This window comes from Nipponia nippon, unplaced genomic scaffold (genome assembly GCF_047370975.1).
Source record: "Nipponia nippon isolate SJK-2023a ecotype South Korea unplaced genomic scaffold, ASM4737097v1 scaffold_32, whole genome shotgun sequence".
Lineage (NCBI taxonomy): Eukaryota > Metazoa > Chordata > Aves > Pelecaniformes > Threskiornithidae > Nipponia > Nipponia nippon.
The window spans coordinates 1,617,361-1,633,307 of record NW_028262350.1 but is presented as its reverse complement, the minus strand read 5'-3'; the positions used below and the strand labels follow the sequence as shown (position 1 = coordinate 1,633,307).

Sequence of the window (15,947 nt, the reverse complement as noted above, 5' to 3'; positions counted from 1 at the left end):
AGGTGCGGATGGCAGAGGCGCAGCAGCGTGGGGGCAGCTGGGACGTGCAGCTCCGTGGAATGTGCTCTCTCGTCTCCCTTTCCTCGCCTTCACCCGGCTGATGCAAAAGGCCAGAACTCGCGGGTTGTCCCCGTGCAAGTCCAAACCCTCAGCCTTGACATGAGCGAAGCCTGTCAGACCGGGCAGCCAGCAGCAATGATCGGCTTCCCACAGACAGGCTGTGGGATGAATGACTGTCACAACGGTACAGGGTTAACAGCATATTCTTTCTTTACATGAATTTGCCTTTTCTTTCATCTTTTATTTCCTATTTAACCGCTGTGTCATAAAAATACACGTTGCTCAAAATATCTATTATATTTTGATAATACCACAAGGCAGCAATTAAAACCATGAGGTGTTAATTAAGACTTAAAACAGCATATTGAAAATTCTAAGACATTATTTACATGACCTCCCATTGAACACAACCACAAATGACTGCATATTATTTGTATCGCACTCTCTTTTAAATAAAAGGCTGACTATTAAATCAGATTCTGCCTCTGTTTCATGAGCACATGCACATTATGAGCCTATTTTTTATACATTTCAAATCAGAATGCCAGTTCTATGGCATAACAGTAATTTTATGGTAGCACGTTGGTGTTTAAACATGCAATTCTGTCTTACTTCAGGAGGAAAACGGAGATGAAGTTGTGGCTCCAAACATACATATCAGCAGACCTGGTAGATGAAAATACCTGTACAAAAGCACTTCTCTGTTTATTTTAGTGCACTTATAAAGTTTCAAATTAGTATCAAATTATCATAGGAAGGTTCCCTAAAATGAGCTGCAAAGCCACACCGCAACGTCTCTTTCTAAAGCGGTCTTTTATGTCAGATTAACTCAGTGTAGCCTGAGAAGTCAAACCGTCTTTCTGGAACAAAATACCACTTTCTGAAACCTGCCTCAAGCTGCCGCTGCCTGTCTGCATAAGCCACCACCTGCAGCTCCCTCCTCAACGGGTCTCCTAAGGTCGGGATTAATTATTAATGCTTAAGGCAGGAGAGAGCCAACATCTGTTTTCCACACCTCCCTCACAATTTGCAGTAGCAGGAGTAATTAAAACAGGGGGTTTTGTTAGCAAAGATTATTTGTTGTTTCTATAGCAACATGGGTGTGCCCAGACTTTTCCAGGAGAAAAACATAAAGCACGGATGAATTCCTGCGAGGCACCTTCAGCATCCCCATGCCGGGTGTCGCAAGGGTGGCAGTCGGAGGGGCACAACCACCGCTGGTTGTTCAGAGGAGCTGCGAGAGGTGTTGATGGTCCCTGCACCATCCATGGGGGGAGCGGGGGGCCCCTAAGGGGTGACCTGGGAAGCCCCAAGTGTTAACTGTAGGCTGTGTCTGCCCCTACCCTTAGGCACCTGAGCTCTGGCTGCACAATGCCTGCCCTCATCCAGCCCCGGGGCACGGAGCACCCTGCTGGGGCACCCCATCCAGCCCCGGGGCACGGAGCACCCCGTGGGGGCACCCCATCCAGCCCCGGGGCACGGAGCACCCCGCGGGGGCACCCCATCCAGCCCCAGGGCACGGAGCACCCCGCGGGGGCACCCCTCGGGCTCATTCGGGGGTGCGGGAGCAGAGAGAGCGCAGTCTGTAGGACTGCAGAGATGCTGTGGCTGGAAGAGCCTCGGGTCAGGAATCGTGCCCTGTTATTTGCTTGTGGCCCGTCCACGATGCACCACGAGGGCGTGCAGTGGCAGAGCAGTAGGAGCCGTTCTCCGGACCGCAGCACTCCTTTACTGGGTTGTGTTTATGTGTCCTTTGGTGGAATCTGAGTGGAAAGGAGCTCACTGTTCACCAGCAGTGAGCTTCAAAACCAAAGCCATGCCTACCGCAAGTCAGTGGATGCTGGGAGTACTTTAAGCCGGCTCGCGCAGGGCGGCAGCGCTCAGGGCGGCTGCACAGGGGGCACGGGGCAGCTGATGCCCTGCGCGTGTCGTGGAGGATCTGCTCTGCAGGGACGGGGGGTTACAGCCCCAGCCGACACCGGGCAGAGCTGCACGGCTGCAGCATGGGGTGCCTCAAGACGGTGCATCCCTGCCCCGGCTGCCTCGGCTTGTGGTGCAGATGATGCACTGGGGGGATGCTTTCAACACTTTGAAAAAAACCTGAATTCTCACTTATCTCCCCATAAAATCCAGGCAGATTTTCTGGAAAGGGGTCTTAGAACTGTGTGGCCAGCTTACACACATTCAGTAGTGTTTCTCTGAATCATCCCATTGATTTAGAAGTTGGATTTATGAAGTAATAAATGTGGCAGAATCCAGCCAAGAATGTGTCTGAACTGGCTTTCCAGGAACGGCTGGGCCAGCTGACGGCCACGTGAACTGCTGCGTCAGGAGCAGCCGCTGACAGCCAGGGAGTGCCAGAAGGAACTCCCCAGAGAGGTTTCATCTTTCTGCTTGTATAGACCCTACCCACCACTTACCATCACTTGTTTTCCTCATCCTTGAGCCGTGCCTTTGGAAGCAAGAATCAAACTAAGCTGAGTTTGCATTCCCAGAGGGGCGTCAGCCAGTGTATCCCTGCCACATCTACGGCTTAATTTCATTTTACCACAAAGCTTGTTAGCTGGACTGCATGGCAGCAGCTGGGGCAGAGCTGGGAAGGGAGCCGTTTGCAGGGTCCTGGCTGCACGACCTGATTTTTGTTCACTTTCTTGCTTGGACTCGCTGAGTTAAAAGCTTCAGCTCTGCTGTTGCTTTATGTTGCAGCCGGGGAAGCTGCACTGTGCCCCGACCTGGAAGTCACAGTGCCAAATCTGCGATGATGTACAAAGACCCTCACAAGCTTCACCTCCCATGACCATGTCATCAGTTCCTTTCTAGACCTCCACCCACATCAGCTGTCTTCACCAAAGCAGCCAGGTCTCGGGTATTACAGAAGCGTAGGTGTACTGGCCCCACCGTCTGGGTACCAAAGATGGAGAATATTACTCCTTCCAGAGAGGAGCTTTGTCCTGCAGCGCTGGGAGTGGGACAGCCTGGCTCTTCAGAGCAACAAGACAAGTCGCTGGTTTGCATGAGTGCAAATAAAAGCTTTATTTGATTTCTGAGTGTGGCACAGCGCTTAGAGAAAGGGTGAGGGAAGCAGGGGTGTGATCATAGAATGCTTTGGGATGAAAGGGACCTTTCCAGGCCATCCAGTCCATCCCCCTGCCATGGGCAGGGACAGCTTCAACCAGATCAGGTTGCTCAGAGCCCCGTCCAGCCTGGCCTTGAATGTTTCCAGGGATGGGGCATCTCCCACCTCTCTGGGCAACCCCTTCCAGTGTTTCACCACCCTCATAGTGAAAAATTTTTTCCTTGTGTTCAGTGATAAAAAGAGAAGCTGCGTTTCGTGATCTGCACAGCCACAGCGCATAGGCTGGGATCTTCTTTTGCTTTGCTATGCGAGGCTTGCAGCAAAGCAGGCCGCCGTCTCAGCGGGCAGCCTGGGTGATCTGCTCCCGGGAGGAAATCACCTTCCCGTCCTGCACTTCCTCAAAGATTGTGCGGATTTGACGGGTGGTTACGGGTGCTGCAATGGAGAAAGAAGGAACCGTTATTTACAGGGAAGCAAGGAGAAGGCGTCTTAAAGATTTTCACGGGTAGATTTGTTATTACCAACAACTGCCTCAGAAACCCAATATAACCACCACATTCCTACCCCTAAATGCTTTATTATATAGTTTCAGTCTGCACAGATAATCTTCTGAAACATGTTTTGGTATATCATAAGAGTGGTTTATGTCAATTCACATTTTGAAAATATAATAAAATAGTAATTTTAGTGAATTAGCAAAAAGAGTCTGTGCTAAGAAGGTGGCTAAGGATATGACAGAGCTATGTGTGATCAAGACATGTTCTTACCTTCTTTCACAGGCTGCGAGATGTAGTGGGAAGACATGCTACAGGAGGAGAAAAGAGAAAGAATGGTCAGAGACATGAAAAAAGTGAGTAGCCTCTATGACAAAATCATTACTTAAACCCCTGCCTTTTCTTCTTGTACCAGTATGTGATTAAAATGTCTTCTGGAAACTGCCTAGTGTCGAAACTGAAAGGAAGAAAATGCTAGGGATGTATGTGTGCCATGGGGATCCAGACATAAAAGCAGCACGCATCCCAGCTGCAACGAGCAGCAGCGGTACCTGCTCCTTCCCCAGGGTCACCCAGACACTGGAGGCATGGGAAGTGGATCCCGGGGTGCTGCAGCGCTCTGATAACCGCTGGGCTGCTGGACTAGTAGGGCCGTAAAGGGAGACCCTGCTGCATGCCATGGGTCAGGAAACGGGCTGACAGGGTCCCCCAGGGAATGCAGGTTGTTCATTTTTTATTTCCTTCTCTATGACCCGTCCCCTCCCGATGTGCCCTCCCAAGAGAAGTCCCTCTACGTACTGGGCGTCCTCGCCCTCCAGGAGCCGGCGGTACGTGGCGATCTCCTGCTCCAGGCGGCATTTGACGTCCAGGAGGACCCTGTACTCATGGTTCTGGCGCTCCATGTCACACCGCAGCTCGGCCAGCTGCTCCTCCACGCTGGTGATCAGCCCCTGCAGCTGGGCCAGCTGGGTGCCGTAGCGGGCTTCTGTGTCGGCGAAGGTGCCCTCCAACGCCGCTTTCTGCGTGCAGGGGAGAAGGACACGTTCAGGGGGGACGGAGGGCAGGAGGGATGGGAGCACCCGTGCGTCCCCTGGCCCACGCTCCTGCGTGCTCCCCACCCCGCAGGGAGCCAGCCCCTCGTACCGTGCTGAGCTGGGACTGCAGGTCGATCTCCAGGGTCTGAATAGTGCGTCGCAGCTCTGTGATCTCTGTCTTGCCACTCTGAAGCTGCTCCGTGTTGATGGCCACCTCCCGGTTCAGCTCTTCCGTCTGCAACAAGGCAAACCCATGCTCTTACAGCACCGGCGAGCGGGCACAGCCTCGGGTCCCACGTTCCCCGCTGCGCTGCCGGCGAGCCAGCTCACCTTGGTGAAGAACCACTGCTCGGCCTCCCTGCGGTTCTTGTCCGCCAGGCTCTCGTACTGCTCCCTCATCTCAGCCAGGATCTTGGTGAGGTCGATTCCAGGAGCAGCATCCATCTCCACGCTGATCTCTCCACCCACCTGGCTGCGCAGGGCATTCATTTCCTGGCAGAAAAGAGAAACACATCTTCATGCAATCCAACAATCAGCATATAAGGATGTTCCTCCCAAGACAGAGTTCTTCAGGAAAGATAGCATCCTTTGGCAGGTATTTCTGGGGCTGACCAACAGGGAGCAAACTGGTGCCTTTGCTCCACAATCACAAATAAAATAACCCAAATTGTCAAGAAATCTCCATTTGAGTTAAATCTGGGTTTCTTCAGGGAATAAATCAGAGCATGTAGCTGGCTTCGTTTCTCAGGAGACAGACCTTCCAGGCCTGAAGCTGCCAGGATTGTTAATGAATCTCTAACAGCTACAGTGGACATGACTGAAATAACAAGCGGTGAATGGTTTTATACAGACTCTGGAGAGGATGCGCTGTTATCCAGAATGCATCATCTCTACTTCCTTGCCAGCACTTCTCCTCTTCCCTCCCAGCAGTTCGAAACTCAGCATAGTCTTAAAGGCTGGACCAGACCTCATATTTCTGGGCCCAGGCTGGACTTTTTTGAGCCTGTTTCCGTGCTCACCTCCTCGTGGTTCTTCTTGAGGTAGGCCAGCTCCTCCTTCAGGTTCTCGATCTGCATCTCCAGGTCAGCTCTGGCCAGGGTCAGCTCATCCAGGACCCTGCGCAGGCCGTTGATGTCGGCCTCCACGCTCAGGCGCAGAGCCTGCTCGGTCTCAAACCTGGGAACACAAGAAGAGTCACAAAAGTCACGCAGGATCTTGTCCAGCCAGGGACAGAGCACCTCAGTGCTGCTGCTGTCATCGTGTCAGTACTGCGTGACCCCGATGGTGCACGGACAACGTTCTGAAGTTGAATGCTAGTGAATGCAGGGGAACAACTGGTAAATGAGTGTCCATCTGAGTCCGTAACATCACCTTGCTCCTGGTATCACTGGGCCTTGTTACTGGGTCTGGGCTTTGCTGAGCTGTAGACACACAAGTTAAACGCACAGCAGAGGCACCGTGCAGGTTCTCTGCGCAGGAGAGGTCGTACCACAGAGCAACAAGCAATGGGAATAAAATAGTGAAGCGAAACAATCCCTAAATGCCTATAGATTTAGATAACCTACTGCTTTGGAAATGACACCTTCGTTTGGAAGGCTTTGTTTCCCAATGGCCCTTTTGGGTTTTGGATGGGATTTTCTCCTCATTTCATCAAATGTCTCTGCAGACTTTGTTCCATTTTTCCAGGAAATGTGGCTTACTTGGTCCTGAAGTCATCAGCTGTCAGCCTGGCGTTGTCAATCTGCAGGAGGAGTTTAGCATTGTCGACTGTGGCCATCAGGACCTGGAGGGGGGAGGATAAAGAAGAAGCACTGAGTGAGTGTCAGGAACTCCTCCTGGCTCACCAAGGGATGGGAGCACAGGTGAGGCTGTCGGGACAGGAATAGTTTTGGGGAAGCTTGGGGTTTCCTTAGCAGAAGTGTGTACTGAATCAGGACAAGTGAGACACAGCTGAGACGGACTGCAGGAAGGGGCTGATAACTCTGTGACCTCCCTTTCCAAAAATCCTTCAGTAAGTATTTCAAAAGGCAGCATGAAGCCACGTCAGATGTGTGAGAATTGACGACAGCGTTTGTTCCCATGCTTCAGGGCAGGTGCCGATTATGCAAGGGTCAGGAAGGAATCACCTGCTTCCCCATCCACAGCACCGTGTGGCTCTTCTGGCCGGACAGATGGACCAGCAGGGTGCTTGTGCTTGGCAAACCTTGTGCCATTTGTTTAGGGATGGATTTAATTTTTTGACTGCAGAAATGGAGAAAAATGCAGTGAGCAGGTGCCTGCAGCTTCTGATTTTTATATTACAAAACCAGGAGCAAATAATCCACGCTAGGAGAAGATTCAGGTCAGAGTTTGGGAGGACATCAGTTATGGTGCCAAGGAGAGGGAGGGAAAATGGATTCCCTGCATCATTTGCCAGCACTCCTGCAGCTCCAGCTGTGCGCAGCCTTCCTTCATGTTTACTGGGGGCAATTCACGTGTAAGAAGTAACAGAGAAGAACAAAGTCAGCTCTTGAGTATTTCCTCCAAAATGGAGTGGTGGGAATCACATCAGAACCGAGAGGAATCCCCCCAGAGCTGCCTGGGTTGGTGGGTTTGCAGCAAGCCCGGCCCTGGGGCAGTGACTGCCAAAGGGAGGCGAAAAACTCGTTATTGGTCAGTTCCGTCTTTTTCTCTTTTATCTAAATCACATCAATACCCAGGAGCTGAAACAAGCTTGCAAATTCTTTGACTGAATGTTTACAAATATCACATCAATGTTTCACAGTTCACGCACACCTACAACTTTCCCTGCGTACTCATTTTAAACTCTCAAAAAATTTGCAGACTTGTCTCTTATTCTTCATTTCTGCGTTACATTCTTTTACATCTGTTTCTTCCAGTGAAAACTGCCGTTTGTTCCATCTGGAAGGATGCAATCAAAAGCTGACATTGAGAAATCTCTGAATTTCCAGCCTGGCGCTCTGCATGTGCATCTGAGACACTTTTCGCGACAAAGTCAGTGCTTACTCATTACAGAGGCAGCAGCCAGTGTTTCTGCTTCCTCTCTGCTAACAAGATATCCCACTGTGTGAATCACAGCATCCTACCTTGTTCCTGAGCTCCTCGATAGTCCTGTAGTAGGGGCTGTAGTCGCGGTCTGGACCAGGTGCCTGCTTCTTGTACCATTCCCTGATCTTGACCTCCAGGTCAGTGTTGGCCTCCTCCAGGGCACGCACTTTGTCCAGGTAGTTAGCCAGGCGGTCGTTGAGGTTCTGCATCGTCTCCTTTTCGCCAGCCAGGAGGATGCCATCGCCACCTCCAAAGCCACCTCCAAAGCCACCTCCAAAGCCAGCTCCAAAGCCAGCCCCATAGCCAGCCCCATAGCTAGCCCCAAAGCCGCCGCCGAGGCTCCCTCCTACGCTGCTGCAGTAGCTGCCCCCGTAGCCACTTCCGAGCCCCGAGACGATGCGGGAAGAGACAGAGTAGCTGCTAGAGCCTCCGTGGACGCTGGGGGCTCTGTACCCTCCTCCCCCAATGCGCACGGAGGAAAGCCTGCTGGAGCCCCCCCCCGGGCCACCGAAGCCCTTGAGGGAGGTGGAGGAGGAGTATTGCCTGACAGTGGTGGTCATGGCGAAGGCTGGTGGAGGCTGGAGGGCTGGAGAGAGACACCCGGCTCGGCAGCGCAGACAGCGAGTGCTCGCTTCCCCCTGGCCTGGAGCCCTTTATAGCCGGGGCTGGAGGCGTTGCCGGCACTTGTCGTCACCCCTGACAGCCAGAGCCAAATTCCAGAATCATCATTTTTCTCTCCCCAATTTCATGTCTTTTGTCACATCCCACCAGAAGCACTGCGGCACACACAGGATCTTCTCCTTCCGCTTTAGTTCCCAGCACTTGGCGTGATTCAGACCGAAGGCTCCTTGCTCACGGCTACGTTTTAGCATTTCACTGTTGCACCTGAGACGCAGAGGTGCTCGCTCCAGCTCCACCCCGCTGCTCCTTCATGAGGTAACACACGTGAATCTTCCCTGATATGCCAAGTCGCCCGCAAGTGTCTTATATAATGAAAAATCTACAAATCTATTTATTTGCCTTTTTAAAAAGTCTAAAGCCAACGAAAGCTGCTGACTTAGGAGCTCTGTGCATCCATAATCTTTATATGGGCTAACCCAAAGCCAGATGGAAATCTTCCCGTCAGGACCTCTATCCCCGGACAAGCACAGACCTGGCAGGATTTTTGCACTGGTACCGTATTTGGCAGAAATCTTGCAGCTCAAAAGAGAAGAAACTCCAGTAATTTCTTCTTACGTACGGTCTAGAGACTGGCAAGTCCCTAGAGCGGGAGTTTTTCAGTCGGTTTGAAAGGCAGATGCCTGATGCTTCCCAGTGGCACCTGCTTTGCTGCGTCACCTTTCACAAACTCCACGGAAGCAGCCTGCAACTTCTGAAAGATTTGTAGAAGCTTAAAACTTCCGTGCCATCATTTCTTCTATCTCATGCCCAAGGCAGGTTTTAATGCTTAAGCAGTCTAAATCAGAGACAAAGAATTTGAAGCTACACTAGACACCCACTATGTGCAATTCCTGATGGGAAGAGTACGATCAACTCTTATCAGTGCTTATGCCTGCGTGCAGATAGGCTTTTTCCTACACATTTGCAGCTGCAAGACACGATGCTAACATAACTCAGCAGGACCAGCAGCATCCGTATCAAAAGCACTGATGGGCAAAGTGCAGCACGCACAGCAGCGAGGAGCAAGAACACCGCGACCACCTGCGAAGCAGAGGGTTTAAACAGGACAACGCAGAAGAGATGTACAGGGATGAGGCAATGGAGCTACCCGATAGCCACGCCTGCATCCTGCTATTAAGGGATTGAGCACAGCGATTATAGTAATGCAGCTGGACAGGTATTAGCGTGAAAAAAGCAGCAGAGAACCAAGAAGGGAGACACTGCACTGTTTTATTCTTTGTCGGGGAAAAAAAATCCCTTTACTGATGTGGCGCCAGCTCTTGCAGTATACAGTGGAAAAATCGCACGCCCAACCTGCTGGCCTGCCTGGCTCCAGCGATGTCATTCTTGGATAAGAGAAGTTATTTTTTCTGTTAGTGGAGGTGCCTGTGAGGTAGTGAAAGAGAGTTATAGGGATTAGGAACCCTTTTATGCTTTCTCTGCTGTGGTGATCTCCTTCCTTCTCGGGGCCCCTCTGGCTGTTTTCACATTCTAATGCACTTAACTGATTTTGGAGTTGCTAAGATGTTCCCAGAGCCTCACCCTTGGTAATTCATGGTGCCTCCTTTCTTTCATCTGTTCCCTGAAGGACACAATAACAACAACGCTTTATCTGCATCGCTGTTAGATCTCAAGGACTTAATAGGGAGTCACGTTCTCTTTCTTTAGCTGATCCAGGAGAGGTGGTGGGATTTTTCTAAGCGGCCGCCGAGGAAGCAACTTAACCAGAAACAGACTGCAGACCCTCTTAGTTGAGGGCTCTAGGCTCTGGGCAGCATTGCCTCAGAGCTGACTGGCTTCAGATTTGGATTTTTGACCCCCCAAGCTGCAAAATCTGGGGATTTGGCATGCACACATGCCCCGTCCCTCGGAGGGCTGGGGGAAAGGAGGGGACCTGGGAGCACCACACCGCTGGCAAATGGCAGAGCATGCAGATGATCATGCTCAGCTTGCAGCAAAGTCCTGGGGCAAGCTGGCAGGGTGAAGCTCAGTGCTCCTGCTGGCCTGCTTCCCTCCGTAGTGGGGGGTACGGGATTACCCAACAGCCATCGTGTGGGAGCTGTGCTCAAGTGCCATTCCTTGGCCACTCTTGCTCTGAGTTCTTCCAGATGTGCTCACTTTGCTCATGTTTGCTCTAGCAAACACCGTCCTGCTCCTGGCAATTCCCATGTTGGCCGTGAGCCCCTCAAGCGGGCCAAACACTGTGCTGTGAGTTCTGTCCCCCTGCTCAGGTTCCCCCCACATTTTCGGCCAAGTTACGAGTCAGCCTGAAGGTGACAACTGCCCTCAAACGAGGCAAAGCCCTGCCACAGCCCCACAGGCAGGAAATACCTGGATTTCGGGCTTTTCTTCCTGCATTATCACGACCTCAGTCCGTGTTTAAGCTCTTTTATTACCGCTGGCACAGGAGCCCGAGATGAGATCTGGAGATTATCCTGCAATATCAGCTTTTTCTGGTCTTTTCTGATCAATGTTCTTGCCGGTCAGCTGCTGCCCTGACCTCTGGCAGAGCTCCTAAACAGGAATCCCCAAACTGGCCCCACTCTTGTAAGAGAAACCCGTAGCACAAAGCTCCCCTTGCGCTGGCTCTGTCGACAGGGCATGATTATACAGGGGAACATGCACCATTTCAGCTGGTTTATGTTACCAGAAGAATTCAATCTCCCAGGCTCTCCTGAAACACTCACCCACAATAAATTCCCTTGAGATAAAAAAAAAAAAACACATCGTAATGCTCAGGAGATGGTATCAGAGTCTGTTCCAGCGAGACGCATGCCATAGATGCTATCTCTGCCTCAGGTGTGCTGCAGGGGGAAATGAAGAGCTGAACTCCTCAGGTTCGCATGGGAAGGGAGGTGAAATTATACGCTGGGAGTGGACAAGCAGCGCACGCAGTAACCCAGTGTGGTGAGGGCTGGTGTGAAAAGGCCAGGGTCAGTGCATTGCATTTGCCTCAAACAATAGCACTTAATTGTGCTTTTAATGCAATGAATAAGAGCTAATTAGGAGTCATTGGGTTTCCCCTGTGGGCCAGCTTCTCCTGAGTGCCTTTCACAGCAATTCACAGCTCAGTAGAAACTAGCTGAAGGATGCAACCCTGGGAAAGACGTCTCCTGCACGTAAGGAAAGGCAAGCACAGCTTTACCCTTGCTGACAGGTTTGCTCTGTAAGTTTGTTTGAACACCACCAAGATGGGTAACAAATATATCAAGGTGTGGAGTGAAATATGCTGTCTTTGTTTCGATCTCAGCTGCTGTTTCTTTATCGTCTCCTAGGACATGTCCTGACAGTCCCCCCACATTATCTGGTAAAAAGCAACCCTAGATCTGTTACCATGAAAGGAAACGTTATGGTGTGCGTGCAATGGAAACTCCCTCTGGGCAGGCTCAGGGCATTTAGCCATCAGCCAGCGGGCCAAGCCAAGGCTGGCCCGAGCCGCAGGGTGATGCGTGATGCTCACCCCCTTCGATCCCCTGCTGCCCGCGCTGCTGCCTGCAGGATGGAGGGGAGACGGGCAGCACGGCCTCGTCCCCTTTGGCTGTAGAAGGGGAGGAGGCAGCAACAGAGCCAAGAGGGTGAAGGACTGAGTGGAGGGAAGACAAGGGGAGTGAGTCTGTATTGGCCTTCTCTGGGCTCCAGACTGGGTCCCGCCAATGGTGAAGGCAGGCCTCGCTCTGCCTGTGGGAGCCTGCAGGCAGCCTCCATCGCAGCCCAAGGCAGTCCTGTGTCAGGGCCACCCTGGGCCCTCGACAAGCCCTTTTCTCCTCTCGGTGAATGTGGGAGAGGGTGATGCTCCTCCGTGTTGGCCCACGCCCCAAGCTGTTTGCAGAGCATCAGGCGAGGTCCTGGCCCTGCGTCATTTGGTGCTTCACAAGCCACCTCCACCAGCGAGCGCCTTGCCGGAGCGCAGACCTGCTCCCCGGCCCCAGACCCGCTCTGCCCGTTTCGGCACAGCTGTGCCAAGGAGATCCCTTTACGGGAGTGATTCCCAGTGAATGAGTGCTGCGAACGCAGCCGGTTCACACGCTCCGTTGCTCAGCGGTGGGAGCCGCTCAGCCAAGGGGCCGGGCAGTGCAGGGCGATGCAGTTATCTCTGCTTTGCTTCAGGGATCACAGACCTGTCTGGCACTAGACGGTCTTTCAACAGATCCTTCAAGCTCTTCCCCCAGGTCCTGCTACAGTTACTCATCCTCGCAGCCACCCAAGCGCTGTGACCGCCCATCGTGCTGTCAGCTCACCCAACCGAAGGCTGACTGAGCGCTGCTTTTCTGCTGGCACATTTTAGCAATAAAGATACTGAATCGCTTTTGATCACAACCAGTCTTGTCTCCTTCTGCCCCTGCTTGGGGACGAGGGACCCGTTCCAGCGAGCTCAGCGCTGTGAGCAGCTCAGCTCCCTCTTTTCCTGAAAGGGCTCTCCAGTGACATCCCGGCGCGTACGCGTCGGGGCTCAGGCCAGTGATGATACGCAGAGGCACGGACCAGAGATGGGCATTCCCTGGTCCAGAGCCATGCCGCAGCGGCTATGGGACCACGGCTGTCCTCGTGAATCTCTCCGAGCTGCAGTCAGAGGCATGACCAGAGCGTTGTTCCAGGTGGTGAAGGGAGGACAGACGGACAACAAATCAGGGCTTGTTTTACTCTAGACAAAAGAATATCTTTTGTGTCTGAGCAGAGCCAAACTGCCAAGCTATCACCAATTGCTTTAGCTCTATCTCCACAGCAAACTCCAACCTTTGGAGTTTCCCACGTTATTTTTTCAGTGTCTGTCTTCCAGATAGCAAGCAGCTCTTGCATTTCCTCATGTCTCATTCTGCCGGTGTGGAAATACGATCACACCCTGTCTGTTCATTCCTCTCCCCTCGCTGAGCACGGCAGAGCAGGCAGGGAGTTGCGCACCTACTTTCCCATGCTGACTGTAGGCAACAAGCAGCGGCTCCCACATTCATTCTGTGCCCACACCCGCGGCACCTACAGTGACTCCAGGCCACAGATGGGAACCCCGGCTCGGGGACACCCATGATGCTGCCGGTGGGGTGAGGCAGAAGGGCAGGAATCGCGTTTTTCTCCCTGCTCTGGGGTGCGGCCAGTTACGCCAAAGGACCCCGGGTGGATGTGCAAACCCGCTGTTGGGGACAGGGACTCCACCAGCCCTGTGACTCCTCCGCAGCAGCCTCTGCCGGGATTTAGTGCCCTCCCGCTCCCAGGGCTTGTCCTGGCCTCTGTGCAGACCCACCCCACGCACACACAGCTCCGATGACACAGAAGGATGGGCACGAGCAATGGAGCCAGCCCCCACAGACTGTGCTTTCCTAGCGCTCTCCCCGGGGAAGCCCCTCTGCCCAGGTGGGACCCTGGCTCTTGGCGTGGTCCCCTCTGGAGGAGGCCTCTGGCGTGGCCCCTCGGGTAGGATTTGCCGTGTGTTCTGGTCCCCTCCCAGCCTCCTTTTCTGTGCTTGGCGAGGGCTGACGGCCGCGGTGGCTGTTGCCTGTGAGAAGGCAGCGAGGCTCCCACTGTGGCCTGGGTGCAGCAGGGCCTGGTCACCTTGTGCACATGGGGGGACAGTGGGGGAGCGCTGCCAGGCGGCCACCGTGGCGGAAGGGAAGGGAAGGGAACGGGGAAGGGAAGGGAAGGGAAGGGAAGGGAAGGGAAGGGAAGGGAAGGGAAGGGAAGGGAAGGGAAGGGAAGGGAAGGGAAGGGAAGGGAAGGGAAGGGAAGGGAAGGGAAGGGAAGGGAAGGGAAGGGAAGGGAAGGGAAGGGAAGGGAAGGGAAGGGAAGGGAAGGGAAGGGAAGGGAAGGGAAGGGAAGGGAAAAGAGAAGAGAAGGGAAGGGAAAAGGGAAGGGAAAAGGGAAGGGAAAAGGGAAGGGAAAAGGGAAGGGAAGGGAAAAGGGAAGGGAAAAGGGAAGGGAAAAGGGAAGGGAAAAGGGAAGGGAAAAGGGAAGGGAAAAGGGAAGGGAAGGGAAGGGAAGGAAGGGAAGGGAAGGGAAGGGAAGGAAGGGAAGGGAAGGGAAGGAAGGGAAGGGAAGGGAAGGAAGGAAGGGAAGGGAAGGGAAGGGAAGGGAAGGGAAGGGAAGGGAAGGGAAGGGAAGGGAAGAGAAAAGAGAAGAGAAGGGAAGGGAAAAGGGAAGGGAAAAGGGAAGGGAAAAGGGAAGGGAAGGGAAAAGGGAAGGGAAAAGGGAAGGGAAAAGGGAAGGGAAAAGGGAAGGGAAAAGGGAAGGGAAAAGGGAAGGGAAAAGGGAAGGGAAGGGAAGGGAAGGGAAGGGAAGGAAGGAAGGGAAGGGAAGGGAAGGGAAGGGAAGGGAAGGAAGGGAAGGGAAGGAAGGGAAGGGAAGGGAAGGGAAGGGAAGGGAAGGGAAGGGAAGGGAAGGGAAGGGAAGGGAAGGGAAAAGAGAAGAGAAGGGAAGGGAAAAGGGAAGGGAAAAGGGAAGGGAAAAGGGAAGGGAAAAGGGAAGGGAAGGGAAAAGGGAAGGGAAAAGGGAGGGGAAAAGGGAAGGGAAAAGGGAAGGGAAAAGGGAAGGGAAAAGGGAAGGGAAAAGGGAAGGGAAAAGGGAAGGGAAAAGGGAAGGGAAGGGAAGGGAAGGGAAGGGAAGGGAAGGGAAGGGAAGGGAAGGGAAGGGAAGGGAAGGGAAGGGAAGGGAAGGGAAGGGAAGGGAAGGGAAGGGAAGGGAAGGGAAGGGAAGGGAAGGGGGTGCCCAGCCGTGAGAGCCATTGCGCTGGGGAGCTGCACCGCGCCGCCCCAAAGCAGTCCCTGTAACCCCGCTGTGCTGTCGCTCCCCACATGGTCGTAATTAGTCGGGCAGTTTTCTGAGGTCATTACCAAGACTGGCACAGCCTGCGCCTACCAGAGGTCCCCAGCCACAAACCTCCCCCCACCCATCCCCAGCTCCCCCCGAGGACCAGAGCCCCCCGCTTCGCCGCCCACCCCCGGCCCCGCCGCAGCACCCGCCGGGACCACGCTCCCCGCTCCCCGCTCCTCCCTCGCGCCGTGCCCCGCAGGTCTCCTGGCTGAAGTCCACAGCTCCGCCTCGGAGCACTAATGATTTTCTGTAGGTGAGTTCAAAGAGCAGAGACAAAGCCGGGCCGCCAGCTGGGTGTCTGGCGTGAGGCAGTGACCTGCCTGGGCTTGGCACAGCGCTCGGCCCCGCTCTCTGCCTGGAGCGCGGCTGATCCTCCCGATATGCAACAGTAATTATGAGCTGCCGCGCTGGAATCGGCTCTTTTGCCTCTGTTATTTTTTTTTTTTTTTAACCCAAATAACTGTGCTCAGCCAGTCACTGCAGGGCGGAGCGAATGCTTGCGATTAGACTTCATCCCCGTTTCGCTGCACCGCATCGCGCGGATGCGGGTCTGCGTGGCCAGGGCCTGTGCCGGTTTGGTGGCCCTGGGCAAACGTCCCCCGCCTGCCCGGCGCGGCGGGGTGCAGACCCGGGGCCCGGCTGAGCGCCGCCGCCGCCCGGCCCGGCAGCCTCGGCCGCGCAAGCGGCGGAGCCGCGGCGGTGCGGGTGCATCGGCCCCGCGGGGGGCAGCGGGAGGGCCCCGCGCCCAGCCAAGGGGCGACGGGGGGAGCTGGGCTG

At 54.0% G+C, this 15,947-nt stretch overlaps 1 protein-coding gene and 1 long non-coding RNA gene across 2 annotated transcripts in view; one reads left to right on the top strand and one right to left on the bottom strand.

Moving 5' to 3' along the window:
• LOC148054237 (uncharacterized) overlaps positions 1 to 3,986 on the top strand; it is a 170,353-nt gene extending 166,367 nt beyond the window's left edge. Inside the window, exon 3 of the long non-coding RNA XR_015707421.1 lies at positions 3,916 to 3,986. This is a non-coding gene — a long non-coding RNA (uncharacterized LOC148054237). The remainder of the gene's footprint in view (positions 1 to 3,915) is intronic.
• LOC104009863 (keratin, type I cytoskeletal 14) lies at positions 3,149 to 8,817 on the bottom strand. Its single transcript, XM_009461897.2, has 8 exons — positions 7,751 to 8,817; positions 6,365 to 6,447; positions 5,684 to 5,840; positions 4,995 to 5,156; positions 4,774 to 4,899; positions 4,429 to 4,649; positions 3,904 to 3,941; positions 3,149 to 3,571 (listed from the first exon to the last, which is right to left on the bottom strand). The coding sequence occupies exons 1-8, from the start codon at positions 8,270 to 8,272 to the stop codon at positions 3,474 to 3,476; spliced, it is 1,407 nt and encodes a 468-aa protein (XP_009460172.2). The 5' UTR covers positions 8,273 to 8,817; the 3' UTR covers positions 3,149 to 3,473.
• Positions 8,818 to 15,947: the final 7,130 nt, after the last annotated feature.